At 40.9% G+C, this 23,901-nt stretch overlaps 1 protein-coding gene and 1 long non-coding RNA gene across 2 annotated transcripts in view; both read right to left on the bottom strand.

Moving 5' to 3' along the window:
• Positions 1 to 15,881, bottom strand: part of obscnb (obscurin, cytoskeletal calmodulin and titin-interacting RhoGEF b) — a 52,771-nt gene extending 36,890 nt beyond the window's left edge. Inside the window, exons 1-25 of the mRNA XM_070844534.1 lie at positions 14,795 to 15,881; positions 11,474 to 11,743; positions 11,055 to 11,315; positions 10,652 to 10,957; positions 10,284 to 10,550; positions 9,994 to 10,100; positions 9,570 to 9,738; positions 8,855 to 9,130; positions 8,485 to 8,766; positions 7,908 to 8,183; positions 7,523 to 7,798; positions 7,136 to 7,417; positions 6,003 to 6,284; positions 5,384 to 5,665; positions 4,894 to 5,169; positions 4,531 to 4,803; positions 4,167 to 4,433; positions 3,798 to 4,067; positions 3,435 to 3,701; positions 2,989 to 3,255; positions 2,774 to 2,886; positions 2,534 to 2,687; positions 2,246 to 2,407; positions 1,999 to 2,103; positions 792 to 1,058 (exon numbers count right to left, since the gene is read on the bottom strand). Coding sequence (XP_070700635.1) covers positions 792 to 1,058; positions 1,999 to 2,103; positions 2,246 to 2,407; positions 2,534 to 2,687; positions 2,774 to 2,886; positions 2,989 to 3,255; positions 3,435 to 3,701; positions 3,798 to 4,067; positions 4,167 to 4,433; positions 4,531 to 4,803; positions 4,894 to 5,169; positions 5,384 to 5,665; positions 6,003 to 6,284; positions 7,136 to 7,417; positions 7,523 to 7,798; positions 7,908 to 8,183; positions 8,485 to 8,766; positions 8,855 to 9,130; positions 9,570 to 9,738; positions 9,994 to 10,100; positions 10,284 to 10,550; positions 10,652 to 10,957; positions 11,055 to 11,315; positions 11,474 to 11,743; positions 14,795 to 15,881 — 6,844 coding nt within the window. The remainder of the gene's footprint in view (positions 1 to 791; positions 1,059 to 1,998; positions 2,104 to 2,245; positions 2,408 to 2,533; positions 2,688 to 2,773; positions 2,887 to 2,988; positions 3,256 to 3,434; positions 3,702 to 3,797; positions 4,068 to 4,166; positions 4,434 to 4,530; positions 4,804 to 4,893; positions 5,170 to 5,383; positions 5,666 to 6,002; positions 6,285 to 7,135; positions 7,418 to 7,522; positions 7,799 to 7,907; positions 8,184 to 8,484; positions 8,767 to 8,854; positions 9,131 to 9,569; positions 9,739 to 9,993; positions 10,101 to 10,283; positions 10,551 to 10,651; positions 10,958 to 11,054; positions 11,316 to 11,473; positions 11,744 to 14,794) is intronic.
• Positions 15,882 to 21,236: 5,355 nt separating this feature from the next.
• LOC139213774 (uncharacterized) lies at positions 21,237 to 23,878 on the bottom strand. The gene is made up of 2 exons (XR_011585452.1): positions 23,259 to 23,878; positions 21,237 to 23,214 (listed from the first exon to the last, which is right to left on the bottom strand). It is a non-coding gene; the product is annotated as an uncharacterized lncRNA (long non-coding RNA).
• Positions 23,879 to 23,901: the final 23 nt, after the last annotated feature.

The raw sequence follows: 23,901 nt of genomic DNA, 5'->3' as shown, positions 1-23,901 counted from the left end.
TACAATAAATAAGCAAAAACATGTATTACATTCATTACTAATGAATTAGTATAAATACATCATTACGTAACAACACAATGAATGTACATGCTGATTGGACATCCCATTTCCCTGCCTGAGCGTTTTGTTGCACTTTTTAAGGTAGAAATGTAGCATACAGTTAGATTTATCACAGTAGAAAAGCACTAGTGTTATTCATAAATTATTGATAGCTCAATTCTTTTGAAATGTCTGTGTAAGCCACGGCAATGTGACAATGAGCCAGCATGCAAAATTATGGAATTAAGTCATTATGAAATGTACTATTTACACACTACTGTGACATGTCCAAATGTCCTCTGTGAGAAACGCCTATTATTCATCTATTAACTTTAATATGCACCCAATTTGGGAAACCATTGGTGATCATGATTTAGCCTCTGTGGGCAATGGCAAATGTTTCTGGGCTCCTGGTGAAGCAAGCGCATATCCTAAGCGTGGGCTGCTTCACCTGCAGTGAACTTTTGCAAATTTCTTTTGCACAAATAATTCTAAATACTAATTAGTATGTTAATTCATACAGTAGGTCAAGTTTGACCAAGAAATGAATCAACATAATGTTCCCAGATTTCCTAAAGTATGTAAAGTTGATCATTTCAGATAGATAACTAGATAGACAGACAGACAGACATATAGACAGATACCTCATTGACTACGAGTCTGATGGCTTGTTTTTTGAGTAGTTCTCAAATGCCCTACAGAAAAACCTGTCACTAAACTTACAATCGACCTGTCATCCTTCATCGTGTTACCTTCCACAAGCAGTTTACAGGATGTCTTGTCATCAGTGGCGTCACAGGTATACGTGTCTTCGTCACCCTCGTCCACATCGTTGATGGTGAGTTTTCGGTACACGTCTTCACTTTTGATCTCGTACTTCTTGCTGGGTTTGATCTCCACCTTGTTCTTGTACCACTTCACCTTTGCGCTGGCACGTGACACTTGGCATTCGAGATGACCACGATGCTTATACATCGCTATTTTATCCCTGAGTTTCTTCACAAACTTGACAGGCAGCTCTACAGTAACAATAACACTGGATCAATGAAAACTACCATGTGTGCCACAAAGGAAGATTAACGGCTATCAATGCCAAGGCCTTGCCGTAGCCTTTGCCTAAGCGCACTATAGGACAGGCAATGTTCGTAACTGAATTATGGTATAGCCAAAGCAAATAGGGATGATATATAATGGAACATTAATGCTTTTGATGTCAGTTCCAACATTTTTGCAAAAGCTAAAGCAGATATCAAGTATCTTTTAATGACACTACATTGTTTATATGTCAGTCCCCGTTTGATTGCCAACAGCAGGACACTGACATAGAAACAAGAAAAAATGGGCATGTTGATGCAGCTTGGAGCAATTTATGGTCAACTGAAAGCAAAGTATGCTATCGAATCTGTCACAGAATTTGTGGCTCTAACACAATTTGACAGTTTTTTTCTCGTACTGTTCCAATCTTCAAATGACCCCAAAATGTAAAAAAAAATTTTTTTTAAAAACACTGGACCATTGATGCATTCACTGTAGATCATTGCATAGGCCTACATTCAATCAAGAGAGAAAGCTATGACAAAACCCCTTAAAAATAATCCTCAACCTCAGCTAGTTGTGTTTCCTTTGCCATCAGGCCTCAATGAGGCATAACAATGTCAATGTAAGTTGCAAGTGGATTATTCTGTCTTGACAATATTGTCAGAATGATGAAACTGTGCTTAAAACCTTACTTTAGAGTGACCCATGAAATTTGGTTCATCAAACCAGTAGAAATGTTGGGGTCAGTTTATAAAACGATCCAGATTATCAGCAAGTGTGTGACAGCTTTTGTCGTAATAAAAAGAAACGATCCATCTGCAACCACATCTGAGCATTGTAACAGAATGGTTAGCTAACCCATGCGACAATATACAGTGTATAATGTTACGTGATTTCAGCACATAACACAGACGTCTTTACCTTTCACTTTAAGTTTTGCAGTTGAAGAGGCCTTCTCAGCTGTGAATTTAATCTCACCCACATCTTCTGGGGTGACAGACTTAAACAGCAGTACATAGGTTCTGCCTGGAATAAGACATAGATAGCTTGTAGTAATAAAATCTCATTTTTAGTGATAATCATTATTCTGGTAAACCCTGTATGTAACATTGCGTGAACATACAGGCAGTTGAATCACATTGGTTGACTAATTTCTTAGACACCTCACCCTCTTGTCTCAACTTGATGTTGTCACCAGCTTTGACTTTGATGCTGCCTCTGTACCACTGGCAGTCCACTTCATCGTGGGAGATTTCACAGACAAATGCAGCGCTCTCCTTCTCCATCACCTCCACATCCTCCAACTTCTTAATAATCTTAATTTCTCTGGCTGCAGGGAAAATATTTGTCAGATGTTTCTATATGCCAGGAATTCTTATATATAATTATTATATATTGCATCCTAAATAATGGTACCCGACTGATCCGTGTGCATCATGAGATGACTAATAATTACCATGAACTGTGAGCTTGGCGGAAGTGTTATCATCAGTAGTGCGACAGATGTAAGAGCCTGCATCTTCAGGGGTGCATTTGTTGATGACCAAAGTGCGCTTTCGGCCCAAGCAATGGATGCCAAAGTTCTTTCCTGGTTTCAGTTCAACGTCATCCTGCAGGTTGACCATATGTTACATGTACTGCACACTTCCTACTATTCTACTCTGAACACAATAATAAAATCAACATTATTTCTCACCTTGAACCATTTAACATCTGCATTTGTTCTGGATACTTCACACTCAAAAGTAACCTTGTCCTTGTCAGGGACACTGACATCCATAATGGGTTTGGAGATCATAGCAGGAGGTTCTGTAGGATCAACATGTGTTGGTAAAAATGTGACTGCACCCATTACATTTTTAATAGGGCGAAACGCTTGTGACCGATTGACTAACAGGAAGCAGCCCTTACCTGTGACAATCAGTTTACCAGAAGTATGGACTCCTTCTGCTTGGAAGGCAATAGTTCCTGCATCCTCCTTCTTGAGATTGGACAACGTTAAGGCGTGCTTCTTTCCCAAAGACGTGATTCGGCAGTTCGCCCCAGACTTCAACTTAGCTCCGTCCCTGGTCCAGGAGCCCTCAACATCATCTTGGCTGAGTTCTACCTCCAGAGTTACAGTCTCTGTCTCATGTGCCTTGGTTTCTGTAAGGCCCTTTGTTACATGGATCTTCTTCACTGAAGGAGGGAGGAGGAAATGTTTGAGTGTTATCATGCAAGGTTTCCTCGCTTGTAACTCAAAATGTATATTCAAGCATACAATACTGGAGAATCGCATTCTTTTTCTAGAGTTAAGATTGATGTTCTTAAATAATATACATTGTAATTTTAAATGTGAGCTTGTGGATCAGTCTTACTCTCCACGGTGAGTTTGGCCTGGGTTTTGTCATCCAGAGTTTCACAGGAGTAGATGCCCCGGTCAGCATAAGTCACACTCTTGAAGACCAGAGCCTGCTTAGCTTTGTCAACACGGATCTCCATGTTTCCTGCAGGCTGCAGCACTACACTGTTCTTCATCCACCTCACTTCATCTGATGGCTTACTGAGCTCCACCTCCAGTTTTACTTCACTCTGCTCTTCCACTGTCAGGTTTTCTAGCTTTTTCTTAAATGTCACTGGCTCATCTAATTGGGGTGCAAAGAAATATCAGAGTTAATTAACCAATTACATTACTTAACATACTTAAAATAAATATTATAAGGAGAAATGCATGTTCTTACGTTGTACTTGTAGAGCAGCTTTGCAGTTTTTGCCTTCTGCGTCAACACTAATCTCACCAGCATCTTTTTGGGTAACAGAGGTGATGGTGAGTGAGTGACTGTTGCCACCATGCTCAATTCTATACTTGGGCCCAGCAGTAACGGGTATACTGTTGTGGAACCATCTCACGGTGGCGTCCGCTGGAGTGACAGTGCACTTAAAAATGGCGTCTTTTCCCTCCATTGCGGCCACATTGTTAAGTTTAGTGGTCAGCCTCACGGCCCTGGGTTCTGGAACGAATGAATCACTCAAATGAAACCAAACAGTATGGAAAAAAAATTGTCTCCCCTCAAACTGTATTTTTCCAGTTTATCTAAATGATTCATTACCTTTTGCGGAGACTTTAGCAGAGGTTTTGTCATTTCTACATTCACAGCTGTATTCTCCCTCATCTTCTTTAGTCATGCCAGTCACTGTGAGAACCCGCTTGGCACCATCTGTTCTGACACAGTACCTGCCACCGGGTTTAATTTCCCGACGATCACGTTGCCAGACAACATCCCCTGAGTCTTGATTTAATTCACACACCAGGCTAAGTGTACCTCCCAACTCCACTGCAGCAGGTTTCAAAGGAACAACAAACTTCAAAGCGGAATCTGAAATGAAAACACTGGAGTTAGACATCAAAACAAAATCTTGATTCTTAAGAGGTCTTCATTGCAATTATCACCTTTAAACTATTCCGTCACTTGCCTTTGACTTGAACTTTGAACTCCAGTTTGTCACCAGCGGTTTCACAGGAGTACAAGCCACTGTCTTTGGATTCAGTGGATTTTACTATCAAGGTACGAGAAAGGCCATCTTTTTTCATTTCATACTTGCTGCTCTCCTTCAGCTCCACGCCATCTCTAAACCACTTCACACTGCCGCTCTCTGTCGTCAGCTCAGTGGTCAAAACAATGTTCTCACTTGCTTGAACAATACAGGTATCCTTGACAGATTTCTTCTGGAACTTGACAGCTGCATCTAAAGAGAAGTATGGGCATCTTTTTAGTGCTTTATTGAGGGAATTATCAATCTTGTGGTGAAATTGATCTAATTTGTATTATATTTTACCTGTCACCTGCAGCTTAAATACCAGCTTCTCTGTTCCAGCCACACATGTGTATTCGCCAGCATCTTTCTTCTCCATTTTTTCTATCACCAGTTGACGAACACTTCCCTTCAACTCGGTGTGGACTGTTTTGCTAGAAGTCAGCAGCTTGCCATCTTTGTACCATTTCACCTCTGTCTTGGAATCAGAAACCTCACAGCTCAGAGTGGCTTTCTGGGAGAGAGTGGCTTTCACCTCCTTCTGGACCGACTCCTTGTTAGAGAAGCCAGCTGGGGCTTCTGCAGAGCAAATGAAACAGCTGATGTCAGCTAATGACATATTAGTCAACCTAGACTGTATGGAGATAGCTAAAACCTTTCAACAGCAATGAAGAGACTTAATGACTGACAGGGGAACACGACTGAGGTCACACAACTCGCAGTGCTACAAAACCAATTAGACAAATCCAAATTATCATGCTCAGAAATACTAGTGCCATCTTATTCCTCCTACCTGCCACCTGTATCTTAAAAGCCAGTTTGTCAGCCCCAGCCTCACAGATGTACTCTCCAGCATCTTTCTTCTCCACACTGTCTATCACCAGCTGGCGAGTCTTGCCTTTCGACTCGGTGTGGACTGTCTTGCTGGAAGTCAGCAGCTTGCCATCTTTGTACCATTTCACCTCTGTCTTGGAATCGGCTACTTCACAGCTCAGAGAGGCTTTCTGGGAGAGAGTGGCTTTCACCTCCTTCTGGACTGACTCCTTGTTGGAGAAGGCTGACTTGGGTTGGATCTCTGCAAAAGTTATAATGAAAACGTCATTGCATTTCCCCACCTTCACTTTAATATAACTCCTAAAAACAGTGGACAAATTGCAGCCAAGACCAGCAACCTGTATTGTGTAGCTACATAAATGAAAACAACGAAAAAAATCACAAACAACAAGGCAAATATCTGTGATACCAACATCTTACAACATTCACAATTCAATCCAGGACAGCAGTTAAGCAAAAGTAAAAAAATCAATTCTCCACTGTAGCTGTTTTTGGTCTACTTTTTTTCTTCCTTTTTGAAACATTCAAACTTAAAATGTGCACAAATCACATGAACTGTTCCCTCTGATTCTTCATACCTGTCACCTGTACTTTAAATGCCAATTTTTCAGTTCCAACTTCGCAGGTGTATTCTCCAGCATCTTTCTTCTCTACCCTGTCGATTACCAGTTGACGAATCTTGTCCTTTGACTCCATGTGAACTGCTCTGCTGGAAATTAGCAGTTTGCCATCCTTGTACCATTTCACCTCTGTCTTGTTATCAACTACCTCACAGCTCAGGGTGGCTTTCTGGGAGAGAGTAGCTTTCACTTCCCTCTGGACAGACTCTTTGTTGAGGAAAGCAGATATAGCCCGGACGTCTGTAGAAGTAACTGTAAAGGAGTGTGGTGGAAGTACAATTACTCGTACTAAAAAAGACTTCACTTGACTCCCCAGCACAGACACTGCTTAGCATCTGGTGGAGAAACGCAACCAAGCCTTACAGACGCAGTGCACAGAGCAGTAAACTCCATTACAGGATGTCAAATTTAAGGAGACACAATGCTGCACTTTGCTGTCACAAAGCAAAAGCAAATTGGCGCAAGAGGCACAACTCATTCAGAAAGAAAAAGACCAAAAGACACCTGTGCTGCGCCAGCAAACAAATGCAAGAAATCAAAGCATGAAGCTTTGTTGTGCATACAAGTGACAACACTCAAAATATTCAAATAATTTCAATTGTCATTTAATAATATGAGACTCCAAGTCAATATGGACCATAAATGTTCAAGCAAAGCACGCAAAATATGTGACAACTGAAGCAACCAACAATGCAGTCGAAATTCATTTTAACATTCACAACTGCAAACCAGAGGAGACCACAGACACAAATAGAAAACACAAAATATAAACCAGTTTCACACAGCAAATGTAATTTTAACCTCTTCATAAAAACTTTGTGACATGACTTGAATGTAAGATGTTAGTGTTTTTTTTTAATCGAACTGTTGTTTTGAAGCATTATATAATCAGAAATAGTGACAAGCCTTTACAAATATGTTTAAAGACTTTGTGTTTTCTTTTATGTGTATTACAATCAATTGCCCTTGTATGAGTTTTAAACAGAATGCATCTACAGCAGATTTAATGTCTTACAAGTTTTTTTGAAGGAGTAACAAGTAACAACTACAGGTATGATTGAATATCGTCAAACACACTGCATTCTCCTTACCTTCCACATGTAATTTAAAGACCAGCTTCTCAGTCCCAGCCTCACACATATACTCTCCAGCATCCTTCTTCTCCATGCTGTCTATCACCAGCTGCCGACCCTTGCCCTTTGAGTCCATGTGTATTGTTTTGCTGGTGGTGAGCAGTTTGCCATCCTTGTACCATTTCACCTCTGTCTTGGTATCAGCTACCTCGCAGCTCAGGGTGGCTTTCTGGGAGAGAGTGGCTTTCACCTCCTTCTGGACTGACTCCTTGTTGAAGAAGGCAGGCTGGACCTGTGTGTCTGGTGAGGAAACCATAATGTCCATTGGTATGTTAACACCTGCAATTCCTTTTAAGTACATCAATCAAAATCAAATCCTTTAAGCCATTCAGTCGCCAGCCTTACCGGCCACCTGGAGTTTGAAGACCAGCTTCTCAGTTGCAGCCTCACACATATACTCTCCAGCATCTTTCTTCTCCATGCTTTCTATCACCAGCTGGCGACTCTTGCCCTTTGACTCTGTATGTATTGTCTTGCTGGAAGTGAGCAGCTTGCCATCCTTGTACCATTTCACCTCTGTCTTGGAATCGGAAACCTCGCAGCTCAGGGTGGCTTTCTGCGAGAGAGTGGCTTTCACCTCCTTCTGGACTGACTCCTTGCTGAAGAAGACTGACTGGGCCTCTGATGGTTGAGACACGACAGGGAAAATATTAGATGCTATTCATTCAGAGCTTATGAATAAGCACCCAATAAGTCATGTTATCATTTTCAAAATCCTACCCTCCCTTACCTGCCACCTGTATCTTAAAAGCCAGTTTGTCAGCCCCAGCCTCACAGATGTACTCTCCAGCATCTTTCTTCTCCACGCTGTCTATCACCAGCTGGCGAGTCTTGCCTTTCGACTCGGTGTGGACTGTCTTGCTGGAAGTCAGCAGCTTACCATCTTTGTACCATTTCACCTCTGTCTTGGAATCGGAAACCTCACAGCTCAGAGAGGCTTTCTGGGAGAGAGTGGCTTTCACCTCCTTCTGGACTGACTCCTTGTTGAAGAAGGCTGACTGGGCCTCTGAGGATAAAAATGAGAAATAGAGCCTAGTTATGGGTAAGTTAAATTCAGTAACCATTGACTGAATAGACACTTATTCCAAATTTGTATTATTTACTTTCCCAGGCAAACCTCATCAACTCTTCTTGGGATATTTAAAATCACAATACTGGTACTACATACTATAAATGTGATGTACAAAGACAGTTAAATGTATAGCAAATAACCTTCACCAAACCCTTAAGACACAGACACTATGTATATTAATTGTGTAAAACTTAAAAAAAATATTTAATTCTATATATACATTAACCAGTCCTACCTGACACAGATATCTTGAAGACCAGCTTATCCCCTCCAGCTTCACATGTATATTCTCCAGCATCGCTCCTCTCCACCTTTTCAATCACCAGCTGACGTGTACTACCTTTTACCTCTGAGTATATCGTCTTACTGGATACCAACAACTTGCCGTCTTTGTACCATTTCACCTCTGTCTTGCTGTCTGAAACATTGCAACTAAGAGTGGCTTTCTGGGAGAGAGTGGCTTTCACCTCCTTCTGGATTGACTCCTTGTTGGAGAAGACAGCTAGGGCTTGAGTTTCTGAGGAGAAAAAAAAAGTGAGGAAATGTATATTTGTGATGTGCAGTAAAGTGTTGAAAAGCACTACAAACGCATCATGCAGTCCCACCTTTTATCTTGACATGGAATGCAACTTTGTCTGCTGCTGTCTCACAGGAATAATGTCCTTCGTCACTTTTCTTGGCATTCTTGATGATGAGTTTCCGTTGAGTCCCTTTGGAGATGATGGTAACTCTTTGGTCCTCAATTATCTCAACTTGATCTTTTCTCCACACGACGACCGCGCTGGCAGGAGACACCTCGCAGGTCAGCTCGAGATCTCCTTTAAGGGACGATGACAATCCCATGGGACCTCTGGCTTTGTTCAGAAACTTGGCAGGTTCATCTTAGAGAAAAAGAGATGGAAACAGAACCATGACTTTTTAATTCATTATTTGTCCATTTGTTTGTTTGTTTGTTTTACAGAGTTAGGGAGTAGTACATGTAGCATCATTTTGACATGAATTGAAATCCCTTTGAAAATCTATATCTTTAGATTTATTATGATAGCAACTCATGTGTAAGAAGAGCACAAGCTGGGGTAGCAGAGTCACACTGGAGTTGACAGCATGATGACAGATGGCTCTTTCCTCTGTTTGATGGCTCATGGGCACATGCTAGCAGCCATCAGAGCAGGTCACATTTCACCATATCACATGGTCTGAGACAATCTGTGTGTATTATGCGGTGGTACTTGTTCCACGAGCTGAGCCCAGTTCCCATTCGGAAATCATCAGACAGATTGTTGACTTTGTTCTGTGATAGCAGTGATTGTAATAGCGCACCTTTAAGAGAGAGTTGCAGGGACATTCGGTCCTCAGCTAAAGCACACTCATAGACGCCCACATCTTCCTCTGTAACATTGTGTACCAGCAGGATCCTCTTGCGGTCGACGATCACGTATTCATACTTCTTTCCAATTTTTACCTCCCGCCCATTCCTCATCCAAACCACCTAAAGAGACAAACAAAAAACAGAACAGACACAAAGTGAAGATTAAAAGAAAGCTTGAATGTTCAATCATTATTATTAAATTATATTTTATATCATATTAAACCAATTCCAATATTCTTCCTCTGTTTCTAAAAGTAGCTGAGAACAATGCAATGCTTTATCAAAAAAATCTGAATTGTCATGTTCATGGTACATTAAACTTATCTGTGAAAGCTAAAAGTAAAGGTGGAAATGATATGTGTTCCCATCACAAACCTGTGCATCGTAATCCGACAACTCAGCAGTCAGCTGAGCGGTGGCTTGGGCACTGCAGATCACCACCTCCACCGTGTCTGACTTGTTGGTGAACTTCACAGAAGGAACTACAGATACAGTTGTCAGGTAAAAAGGCATTATTGATTCGCTTCTCACAAACATACAGTAAATACCAATGGCCTTCAAGGCAAAAACAAGGCAAAAACAATCTACAAACTTTTAATGCAGAAAAGCAAATGTACGACAATATATCAATATGATTGATAGTTTCACTGGCTATGAGCGCGTACCCTTCACGGACAGGGTGCAAGTGCTTTGCGAGCCTCCACCCACAAACTTGATTTCAGCACCATTCATTTCCATGGTGACGAAATGGATGAGCAGAGTGTGTGTGTTCTTCGACCTGGTGATGAGGTAGTCGGCTCCACTGCGCAGGAGGCGGCCATTAAGAGACCAGAAGCCAGAGCAAACAGAGGACAGCTCCACAGAGATAGAGAACTCCTCGCCAGCGATTGCGGCGCTGTTCATCAGGCCTTTCCTGATTTCAGCGAGGGGTTCTGGAAACAAGAGACAAACCAGGCATGAGAAAAGAGCAACAAATTGCACATTACAACAGCACATATCGATGAAATAAATGTCCCAGAGACATCAGCCTTACCAAGGTAGAAGCTTCCAGGTACCTCCAGGTAGGGACTCTGGCCAAAGTCATTCATAGCAGAGATACGGAATTGGTAGCTGGCTTCTTCTGTGAAGTTGGAGATGGTGATCTCTGTTGAAACACCGGCCTCTCCAGTATTGATCCTCTGCCACGTCTTAGAGCCAACCTTCCTCCTCTCCACAATGTAGCCCTTGATGGGCACAGGGCGGTCACTGTCGGGAGGGGACCACTGAATGGTGATGGATGAGTCAGTCTTGTTCTGCACCACAGCATCGACTGGGGGATCAGGGGGATGTTTCCTTGCAGCTAGAGCAGAAAGGGTGATGATCGTGTTGTTTGTATGATCAGATGAGTGATTTTTTCAATGCAATAAATTTGCCTTTGAACCAGGCGTCATCCTTACCAGTGACAGAGAATCGAGTGGAGGTCTTGCAGTCTCCAGCCACAAAGGCCACTTCTCCTGAGTCATCTGCCTGGCAATCTCTAATTGTGAGAGTGTACTGTCTGAGCATACAGGCAATGGAAATACGGGAATCTTCCTTCAGCTTCTCGCCATTGCGGGTCCAGTAGGCATCCGGGCATGGATGCTCCAGCTCCACACAGAAGATGACAGTGTCACTGACAGGAACTACCGTCCTCCGGGGAAGCTTCTTCGTAATGTTGCCTGGCATGTGAGAGGAAGAAGATGTTACATGAAGACACGCCTTCATCATTTCCTAACTTTTAGCAGTATTTCAGGTCACATTAATTACTCCTGATAGTAGCATTCTAATGCCGTCACATAATATCTAACAAGAAAAGACAGAAAAGTGTCAACCATACCCAGGACGGTGAGCTCTGCCACCGTACGGCTGCCCTCTTTCATCTCGCAGATATAAACACCATCATCGTTGGTGGTGACGTTGTGTATGGTGAGACGACGCTGGGTGCCTTCCTCCTCCATGCGAAATTTGGAATTTTGCTCCAGCCGCGTTTCCTCCATGAACCAGCTGGCCTGGGTGGCACTCAAAGGCACCTCACACATCAGCAGGGCTGACATTTTCTCCTGTACCTCCACATCCTGCAGCTTCCTCTTGAATGGCACCTTAGGCTCTGACACAATGCAAAATAACAGAATGTTCAGGTTATACAAACTTATTGTTTTTGCATATGTCAGTCTACAAATTGCAGGATTTACTTTACAATACTGTCCTCCATTTTCCAAACTTTCAACATCAATTTTCCCGTGATCTCAGCTGTTATACATGTATGATCTATTACATTTAATATTTAATCTGTGTAAATTTTTGTGTGGTGTGTTAAAGGAAACTTAAGCTTCCAATATTTGAGACTTGGCTATTCAGCCACATTTTAGGACGCAAAAAGCTCTAAAATCATTAAATGATTGTATATTCTTTAGACTGAATTTCTGACAATATAGCAACCAAGCAACACTTAGATATGATTGTATGTAGAATAAAATAGTTTCTATAGTTACCACACCCACTGTTTCAATGGAGGTTTCAGAGTACATTTTGTACATTTCCCCTACAAGATAGACCTTCTCAGTTTTCTTGCTGCCCTCTGCACCACAAATGAGGGTTATAGTTTCAAAGAGTATCCATATCCAAGCCAACAGTTTTAACTTTAGGAATCAAGTGTTGAAACGTGTGGAACTCCACTTTGAGTTATGGGCAAACTCCACTGGGTTCAGTAAATCACTCAAAGTATCTACGTAGAATAAATGTAATAGTTTCAACTTTTCCTGTAATGTACCATCCAAACCATAAATGAGCCGTTTTCAGCTTGGCAGTTGAATTTTATTACTAATACTGTATTGTATCAGGTTGCACAAAGGCACTTGCCATGCACTACAGAGTATCAAAGTTGGTGAGATACAGAGTGGCTCCAAAAGTGAACCTTAGCTTGTAATTCAGTCAGAGGTTTGATAAGAACATACCAGCACATACTACACATTAACTTAATAGTTAAGTAATTTATTCCTTAGAGGTGTTTTCATGGTTTATCTTTGCAGGAATGTGACTGGCTGACCTTCCTGGCAGGACCCAGGACTGTATTTGCTTAGCTTAGTTTATTACTTTATTTGCAAATTTTCTAATGGCTAATTTTCATCTGTGGAACCCGGGCAAGCGACAGTTGAAAGCATAAATATTAAGACTAGAAGCATTAAAAATACAATCACGATAAAAGCAGTGAAAATGCACAGATACAAACAGAGCCTGCACTACATAGAGACAAGAAAAACAGCTTTTACGGCACACAAAATTAAGAAAAAGTCATGAAAACAATCAACGAATAGTATGATAGCACAATGTTAGTCCTGCGAAGAGTGGATATTATACACTGAGCCTGAGAGGCAGCGTGTAAGTGAAGAGCGATGGAGGAACCATATTGTGTAATACCTTGAAGACGAGACACGATTTTCAATGTTTGTTCATACAAGGATTCTATTGTCTTTAGCGTGGTTTTCTTGACATGTCTCCAACTTGTCAGACAGCACGTGATGTGTTGGAGGATCATTGTACTGATGAACAATTTGGCTGCATTAGTGGACTTGCAGTTTCTTGTGCATTTGAAATTTGCCAGATTGAATCTAACATTCCTTGAAACATTTCTTTCATGTGCCATGAACATTTGGGTCAACAGTGATGTGAAGGTTACGTTTTTTTTTCCCCAGAGACCGTGATGTCTGGATCTAGTACTGAGGTTGGTAATTTTGAAAAGAACATGCTGACTGAATGTTAAGCTGCAGGCAGGATTGAACTAGCTATGTGGTAACTTCTCCCATTACAGCTAAATGTTTTGATGCAACTTTATCTTCACGTATACAAAGACAACTGTATCATTAGCATAGCGTTGGTGAATTAGAGGAGAAGTTAAACCAGTCTCAGAAGCTTTCAGTAGATTCAGAAATACAGTCTACCAATCTACCATTGATTTAATGTTTTCTACAAAGTCTCTGTGTTTTGGTCTACAGCCAAACTACATAGGAAGAAGGGGTTGTTAGTTGTTACCATTACCGTTACGGTTACTTTTTAATGTAATTTTGTGTATTTGTTGTAAAATTGATAAATGGTAATGCAACCACTAAGAGTTCCTTTGCAAACTGTCCCTTTAAATCCAGAAAACTAATGAACTGCATGGCAAACATCAGAAGTACCCATCTTTCTGCACCAACGATCATCAGCCCTCGTTATCGCACTGATCAGAGATCAACAACCAACATAAATGAACATAACTTTACAATTTCATCCCCCAGGACCATTTTATTCCTAAGGGAAGTCACACTTTCAGTGGTGCCAAAGTGCTCCAGTAAGTGAGTGTCCATCTTAGCAACTGTGAACTACTCATCACCAGCAGAAAATAGATGCAACACAACACCCTCCTGCAGAGGATGAGCCAGAATTCAACCTTGTGAAAAGCCACACACATTTTGAGACGTTTAAAAGAGGCTTCAGTTCAGTTGTTGCAGTTGCCTACAAAGAGTTTAATTTACAGATATAAAGCCTATTCCTCTGTGCCATATACCTCTATTAGTATTGCTATTTAAAACACATACATGAGCCACACTGCTACATTCAGAGACCTGCTTCTTCATTGCAATGAATATAGGCACTGCAGTTTATTTTGAGTAAATTACAAATACACCATCCTGGTATTATAAATACTCACTAGAGCACCAAATGTGTATTAATTTTCAGCTCCCCAAAAAATGACTATGACGAATGACTATTTGCTCCAATTTATTGTTCCCTGCTGTTTTAGGAAATTACCTAGCCTGTATAATATATACAGTATTTGTGAGCTATTTGTATGGCTAGATTTATGCTTTCAGTGGGAACCAGTTGGCTTGAGTTCTTGGGAGTGGGTGCCACAGACATGGTAAAGAGGTTGGAAAGTATTAAGACACAGACTAGTACAGTATACTGTTTGTTTTCATAGGATTTCTCAATATCAAGAGGAAAATTTAAGCATGCCAGCCTTATCCTTTAACCCTTACTTGAAGTATCCTGTAAATGTCATATGGTACGGATAATTTATGCATTTATGTCTCTAATGATAGCTTACTTGTAGAGGATTCTCTTAAATCTATAGATCAAATTGATCACTGCACTGTATGTAGCATTTTCTTAAGCATCTTACCTTTGACTGTTACCAACACAGCACTGTAGGTCTGCCCAGCCATATTGGTAGCATTGCAGGTGTAGAGACCATTATCAGTCTGCTTGCAGTACAGGATCTTGAGGATGAAGTTCTCAGCTTGGTCCTCATAAATGACATGCCTGCGACCCTCGCTGATGTTTGTCCCATCCTTCCTCCAGATGATGTGGGGTTTCGGGTGACCCGTCACAAAGCAGCTGAGTTTGGCGTGTTTGCCTTCAGTCACCGTGCAGGTACGGGTGAATACACCTTTGGGCAGCTTTGCCAGCGCAGATGCCCTCAGCTCGTGTTCCAGACTCAAAGAAGTCAAACCATCTCTGATATTGGCCTTGGAGGAGGAAGAAACAGAAGAGCTGCTTTCTTCCGTGCGATAGATCGAGATGTCCTTCTTCATTTCCTCTTTGCGCTTTTGTAGGTGTGACAGGAGGGAGGTGTTCTTGTCTGCAGCCAGGTGGCGGGAGTCCTGGGCGTCTACAACAAGAGCTGCGGCAGCGTGTGCACGGCCAACAGTGTTTTGGGCCCTGCAGGTGTAGGTGCCGCTATCCAGGTTACGTACACTTTGGATCTTTAAGGTGCTGCCGACACTGTCGGAAACAATCTTGATGCGGTTACTCTCCCCCAGGTAGCGCCCATCTTTCTCCCAATCAAAGTTGGCCTCAGGGTAAGCTACAACCCGGCAGTGGAAAAGAGCATCACCTCCCAAACAGACACGTATAGAGGTAGGCTTAACCATGAAAACAGGGGCCCTCTGACTCATCTCTGTTGGCAGGGCCACTTTGACGGTTACAGCAGCGTAAGCTTCCCCAACATTGTTTTTGGCCCGGCACATGTACTGTCCATTGTCCTCCAATGTTAAGTCATAGATGGTCAGGCGGTACACATCTCCATCGTCCACGGTTTTGAAGCGTCCCCCTGATGTCAGCTTCAGCTTGTCCTTTTCCCAGGTGATCAGTGGAGTGGGGCTGCCCACGATGGTGCAGCTCAGCGTGGCATCCTTGCCTACACATGCAGAGAATGCCTTTGGACGGGTGAGAAACCTGGGGGCTCCTCCAAATAAGTTTTGATCCATCTTTATTTTTGTTCCTGTCATCAAAAGAAAGATGAATATTACAAAATGGTACCAAGATGGCGCTTACAAGGCATAATACACAACACAGTGAACAGACGGGGTCACATTAGTTTAAATCCTTCTGATATATATTATGATATATATAGATATATATAGATATATATCTATATGTATGTTATTCTGTCTGTTTTGCACCTTTTCGTTGTTTTGCCCATGAGAGCTGCTGTTTTTATTTCAATTTCGTTTTTCTGATTCTGATGAGTTTTATAGCAGGAAAAACATCAAGCTGTAGTTTGACAATGCTTACTATTAGTTACCAAACACTAAAATAATGGTCCAGTCACTAATTTGGGAACAATCCTGAAGTGATACATAATAGTTTTATAATGAAGCTAATGAATGTTTAGGAAAAACAAGTCAAGTTTCTGCTGAGCTGTAAAAACACAGCTATATTAACACAAAGGATGGTTCAGTTATTTCATTTTTTCTTTTTTAATTATTTTTGGACCACACATTCAATCACAAGGAAACCTGTCAAATGCACCCAAAGAGTTGTGGGACAATTTAAGTGTCCTCAATAAATATGTTATGCTGTGAAAATAGACATAAATCCACAGTTCAGAAGGGCATATTTATGGCTGACAGTCACAGCAAGTGCCAGTCAACACACACCTGTCCTGTCCCTGCAGACATTCATTAACCCTTTTATTTACTCATCAGCTCCACGCCACGCAGCCTGTTTAATAGGACGTCAGTTTAATGAACACAACAACAACAACAACAACAACTGAATTCCCCTGTAACAAGGTCAAACGGAGCAGATATGTGCCTTTCAAAGACTGACATTTGCCAGCTTTGTCACCTCTGTCGCTTGAACTGCCTGTCCCAAAAATAACCTCAGCTGTCAGACCCCGTCTCTGTCCATTGCCATTTGTAGAAGCGACCGGGACATCAGCTGTTAGATAAAGCTCCCACTCAACAAACACTCTTAATTTCCCACTCAGTCCGTTTCCCGTAAACTGACTTAAACCCCTTTCAAAATTATGCTGCAATTCAATCAGTAATTCGCGGTTTGTAAAACTGCGGAAACTGGAGCAAACACAGTTATAATCCACATTAGGCTCAAACTGCTAGCTAGGTTAGCTAACGCTAGCTCCAAACTAATTTTACCGCCACAGGTGGAAAAGTTTAGTATTTGTTTACCCACACTAATTTAAACATTAATTAAAAAAAAAAAGCTGCCACAACTTCGGTCAAGTTCTTGGTATAACCATTAAAGTAACATGTGGCGTTAATGCTGTTATCATTCATTAGCCTAGCTTAACTTTTTCACCTTGAGTCTTCAGCCACTAAAACAGCCGCTGAATCATGTGGGATAAAACCTCAGCCGGCCGTCAAGACTTCCGGATGGTAGCCTGCTCCGGGGTTTGGAAATCCCTCCAAAAATGTCTTCTTTGTGCTCAGATATCCTTGAAATGGTTGTAAATCCAGGATGGCGGAACATCCCCCAGTCTCCCGCGGTGGGCGGTTGACTGGACCTATTTTTCCTTTCTTCTGCGGTACCTCATGATGCCAAATAGCTGACATGCCTCTTTTGGCGCAGCCTCCTTTCCAAAATAGACTTGTCATTTACTGTGGAGATAGGAGATAGCCTGCTGGTGAGCACACTGGCCGCAGCAGGCTGCACACTCACTACAGCTGGGTCGTAAACAACTCATAATACTGAATTTTACCTCCAAAGCTGCAGAGAGGGGGGGAAGCCTTCAGTAGCAGCATTATTCTGAGCCACAGGTGGTGGTGGAGGGGTGTGACTTTACTAAGTAGGACACCTTTATACCTGGGCCTCACCTAAACACACATCTGAGGTACTTTACTTTAGTAGTTTCATTTTATTCCTCTAAAAGAAACAGAAATATTGTACTTTTTTTACTTAAGTAAATTCATTAGACAGCTTCAGTTACTACATACTCAACTAAATACATACACTTTTACAAATAGTCTATATGACAATGTAGAGGAGGAGAATGCAGAGGAAGGTTTGTCATGCAGAAACATTTTATGGCTCCAGCCTCACACATCAAAAGATCTGCTGCTGCTTTTCTTTATAATTGTTTGAAAAAGTTTTGTTTTTGATAATTATGAGGTTTTTATGTGTAGCGTTGTGAAGGTGTCACCCAAGGCTCGGGGGAATTGTGATGGCACTTTATTTCATTAGATGCAGTCAGATGCCAAATAGCTCAAAATACAACAGTGAAATCCTGCTTTTACATGACACATGAGAAAGAAATAATCTAATGACATGATACATAATAGTATAACAGTCAAAGGGAACGTACATGTTCCTGATTGTACTTGCGTACTTTTACTTAAGTAACATTTTCAGGGCTTTTACTTGTAATGTGAGTGATGTTACCACTAGTGAAATGTAAGTAAGTCACATTTGACGGGCCTACTAATAATTATGCATCAATGAACCACCATTTCTTAATTTCATCATGGCTGATTTTCTTCTGCTTTAGCCTCAGTTATATATTGTAGTCATGAGGTCAAATCCCCTCTGGGCACCTTGACCAGACCCCAAAAAGAAAGGCAAAATGTTATGTTTGGATTTTTCATTTTTGATTTATTCAATTAACTTCTCCACATAATAAAACACAGAGGAGACACAGGTTTTTTTAAAAGTATTATTATTTTTTTTTTTTTCTGAATTCCTTAGTTTCTGGACATGTGTCCTAAATGTTAGTTATGGTCCAGACTTTATCAAACTGACCCTTTGTCCAAGGAGGTAGATGAATGTTTTTTTTTTTTTAATGCAAAACCTTTATGTACTTTCACTCGCAGTAGTGTGCAGAGTCACACCAGCATGCAGTGAGAGACGATCTGTCTCTCATCTTCTAAGCAATAATAATGCATTATTTCTAAGTCCACAGTCATCGTCTTTTGGCTCACTGCTCAGTTTGTCTCCTCGGCCTCTGTCCATTTTCCTGTGAAGAGTATATTTCTGAGTAAGACCAGAAAATTCACGTTATTCACATGCGTACAGTTTGTGCTAATCCTGCTGTACATTTTGACTGAATGTAAATATGATTGGGGTAAGCTGAGGGATTGCTTGAACTTGCCCCTCGGCTTGTGGCACACTGTACTGCACAATCACCATGCTGACAGCTGCTTTGCCCAGCTGGTCAAGCCCATAATTAAGGTATGACTTCATATAATACAGAAGCTTAAAATACAGTAATGCATTGAATGTTTCTCCCATGACATCTTCACAATGAGGAAGACATTTCAGCAATCATTCAGCATGACACAGCAATCCTGAGGTTGTATCCATTGTATCACAGATTTAAACATGTGCCTGTAATTCTTCTATTTAATGCTTATAGTGTCTTGAAACAAGGGGTAGCAAGTCTTACCCCTTTCTTCCCTATTCTTTGGCGCCCGTGGTATTTTCTTGGTCTTCCAGACTGGGCTTTCCCCCCGTTGCCAATGACTGACAGCAGCAGGTCGTCTGGATCCTGATTTAAACTTCCCGAAACTCTAGCAGACAGTAATCCTCTGTTGCTGCTTGCCTCTGCTTCATCTTCTTCTGGCTACTGTGTTTGGTTTCCATACTCCTGAAAGTACACTGAGAAAAAGAAGGTCAAAAAAGATTAATAGATAACGTTTTTGTCCATCTCTGTTCCACATTCATACAAACCTCTTAGATCCTTAATGTGTACTATGTGGGGAAAATAAAAGAATGTTTTACATGATGTTACATTTAATTACCTCCAATTGTTTGTCCCCCCCCTCCCCTCCTTTGCTCTTTCTGCTCTTACATTCTTGACGTCCAATCGGTCAGTAGCATCAAATCACATCGTGGTATTTCCACAGTGTTTGGTAATCATCCAGAAGTCACTCTCAGCCAGCAGCTAACCCTTCATGGCACCTGGAGCACAATTTAGCAGAGAGCAGAAGACAGGCACAGAGCACCTGGCTATGTTTTCAGCAGCTATAGAGTTGGATAACGTCCCGAGTGAAACATTTCTTTAGGATGAGACACTTTTCACAAAATGGCTGCAATGGACACTCTCCAATATCTGACCTACACGGCCTTCCAAATGACCTCGTAGCCATTTCATGAAAAAGGTCACGGTTGTATCATGTTTACAGACGAAACACATGGGTGTTACCTCAAAAGAACATTAGCAGATGACAAGTGAGGCAAGTGTCGGTCGCACCAAGGACACATAGCCAGGAACGAACAGCAGATGGCGTTTATGTCCCTAAAATGCTCAGTGGGAGCTTCAGCAATGAGAACAACCAGCTAGAAAAAAACAAGATGAGACAAAATAGTGTGTCTCAAAATAGAACAATGTGTTTATTTACAATGTGGACAGCATTTACAGTACTGACAATGTACTAAATAGGACAACAGGGGTAACACAGAGCAAATGAACAAACAAAAGTCACCTTAACGGTTCTGACCCACAAAATGTAATCAAACAAAACATTTGTCAACTAAAATGACCTTTTCAAAATATTACAATGAGGGGGTTTAACAGAAAGTTCACCATGATTACCTCAAGATTTACAGTTTCCTTGCACTACCAGTCAACACAAATGGCCTCATATTTGGTGTTCATACCAAAGATTGGTCTAAACTGTGAGAGGGATCAGCTGATTATAGGATCTGAGAAAGAGACAGTGAGCGACTGAGCAAGCAGGAAGGGGAGGGGAGCAGAGGAGACACACAGCATGAAAGCAGACAAGTTTAAAAAGTGCGAATGTGTTCTGAATAGACCTGCACCTAAACGCAAGGTGGACTAAGAGTTTTTTTTTCCCATTGACGGTTGTCTGTTTTGTCCCCTTGTCCATGTTACACAATCATTGCACCTTGCATTGCTTCCATAGTGTCTTTTTTCATACTACCACTAGGAGTCAGTTTAATGTCACACACAAAGAGGCTTTAAGTATCCTTGGGTTTATTTAGTCTCTGCACAGAAGTGGGCGTCCTCAGGTCAGTGACCATTCTAGGACATCTCAGACTCGGCCTGTCAGGCTCTACTTTATCAGCCTCAGACACACTTAGAGTGATAGTGTTTTTGACTGAATGTATGCTAGCACAGGTCGAAGCATTTGCCTGTAGTTGGCGTGTTAACATACTAAGAACAGCTAACTGACATGTTGGCAAATACTGCATGCTTAAAGAATGAGATAATTATGAGGATGTCTAACTCTGGATCAAAATGCTGGGCTAACAGTCTGACACTGAGCCAAGTTAAATAAACACCACGTTATAATATATAAAAAAAACGTTTTTCGTAATCTCACAAGCTCACACTGTGATCTAGCAACAGCAATACAAAACAGAGAGAAAATTAAAATATATTTTTATTTCAAATTAGCATCATATAATCAACCACACATGAAATGATTAAATACACTCAAAATAAATTTGCCTCTCTACTCACTCACAGAAAACACATGTATTGTAAAGCTGTGCCGGAAACAAGTTCTTTTGGCATGTTTCATTTTTCAGCTAGCGTTTCTTAATTTACAGAACTAAAACAAACAGACAAACCTATGTAACAACAAACAAAACAGGTCTTAAAACATATTCAACATTTCAGGATGAAAACTTAGCACCTTGTTCCAGTCACTGTGATTCTTAGACTGGTGAGGAGTGGATAAGAAACCATAGTATGATGAGAAGGTTGGCCATGATGACACCGCCAATTACAAGGCATACTCCTGCTTCCATAACATATTGAGGACAGTGCAAATATAGACACCATGATAGGAAGAAGTGTGCTGTCAGACACAACAGACTGACACAAGATCAGTTTGCAACTCATCTTACAAGTCACATCCACAGCTTCACTACATACTTGATGCTATACACGATGACTCACCAAAACAAAATACTGTACATTGTGTGTGCTGCTAAATCTGTGAAAGTAAAATCTTATAATTAACACGAAGTGGCTTCTATTAAGAGCAAGTACTAATCCTTAATACCAAGGCACTGCTTCAAATAAAAACAACAAACATTGAAGTGAGGTGTAAATGTGGAGACTGTCAAAAGAAATCAACTCTGTGCACAAAGCTGAGCTCCAGTGTCTCTACAACATAAACTCACTGCACACATGGCCAGTGACCACAACACCCACGTAAGCATATTTAACAGTGTGACAGAGACACGTGTCAACCCCTACAGGGCGAATGTTTACTGACCAGAGGTAAGAACAACCTTATTTTATGTGATTGGCCACAGTGTTTCCAGGTGGTCTGCTGTGGACAATGATGATACAATACATGCTGATGCTTAGATGCAAACGAGAGGAGGTCATTCAGGATGGAGACTGAGTCAGTGTCCCTTTTGAGACCTGCCTTTTCTAAAATGCAACTGTTGCAAGTACTGTAAATATGCACATTTTTTTTTTTTTTTTAAATGCTTTTTTTTTTCTATCAGTGCAAAAATTCTGAGTTCATGTTAGCATAATCACACAGGCGTCTAAACAGATTCCCTCCACAGACACGCTCACAAAGAATATGTAATAGTTCCTAAACACACAAGAGGGCAGAAGCACATTTGCACCCTCTGAGGTCTTGCAGTCGTGGAGGATGAGATCTACATTTCTGTGATCTACTGTATGTAGAAAGCAATAAAAAAAAGGGGGGTAAAAAAAAAAGATATTATGTGCACTGCATCAACAAGCAGATTTAGTCCCAGTTTATTTTAAGTGTAAATCACATTCAACATCATGCAGCTGGACATGTTTTCTTTGCATTAGTAAAATCTTTTTATTAGATATTCAAAATCATTTTTTAAGCTACTTTTAGTGGGGGGGGGGGCATGTGCCATTTCTTTCATTAACATCACTAACAAGATCAAAAGCTTTTGTGGAAGTAAATTATTTGACAAAATATTCAAATGTTTTTCAAATAAGTTATATACATACATTAATTAAATATTTGGGGGGGGGGGGCATGTAATAAATAAATCTAACAAATGATGCCGATTGTGGAAAAGCTTTTTTTCTCCTCGCGCTCTTACTTTGAAAGTCTTCACTGAAATCAGCCCTTTTTATGTGAGCATTTTGGAAAAGGGACACAAACAAAGATGTTAATGTGCACAACAAAGATTTGGAGAAGCAAAACCACCCTGTTTTGTTCTTAAAACCCAAAAAAAAAAAAAAAAAGATTCCTCTGGGACATCGATGCTCGACTCAAAACGCCTGCTGGCTATGAAATAAGTACAGAAAATGAAACAGATTCCATTTACACCTGCCATTAAAATCTAAATGCAGTTAAAAGATGCATCTGTACACTGCAAAGAAACCTTTATGCACTGTGTGTGTGTGTGTGTGTGTATATATATATATATATATATACACATACACATACACACACACACACATACACATACATATATATGTATATATTTACACCAGAGCAAATACACTGTAGAGGTATTGATTGGAGTATAAGTTTTTCTTCACCACCACTGAGGTATTACGGAAAACTAGGATTTGAATACATATGTTTTTATATTGATGTTAAGGCATAAAGCTGACTTTGTGTCCAGCTTAAATAGACTTAAAAATCTTATATCTGCATCAGATTTAGATGCCAAGTGTATTTGGGGACCATGTTTTCAGTCCTGTTTTTGAGAAATAGTAATGTCTTGATACATCAGCTGTGGAAATATTAATACTGAATATAATCTGTATTTAGGACAACTAAACACAGACAGCAGCATCAAAGCATGTGTACGGGGCTTTTGCCAGGTACAAATGGTGTTTTAGTAGTACAGCTACTGTACAGCCAGCTCTTTATCATACCAATACTTTGTATCAAGGATCGGACCTGGTAGTAAAAAATATGGACTATTAAAAGAAAAGTAAGACGTACAAGTGTATTTACAAATCACCAGGGTCAAACAGCACAACTTGAAATATTGAATTCAGGTGATCAAAATTGTTCATGCAGCCTTTGTAGCACAGATCAAGACACCACTCCTGTGAGAAACTTCAAT

The sequence above is a fragment of the Pempheris klunzingeri genome, chromosome 15 (genome assembly GCF_042242105.1).
Source record: "Pempheris klunzingeri isolate RE-2024b chromosome 15, fPemKlu1.hap1, whole genome shotgun sequence".
Taxonomy (NCBI): Eukaryota; Metazoa; Chordata; class Actinopteri; order Acropomatiformes; family Pempheridae; genus Pempheris; species Pempheris klunzingeri.
Note: the sequence above shows the minus strand (reverse complement) of the source record. Positions and strands in the feature narration are given on the sequence as shown.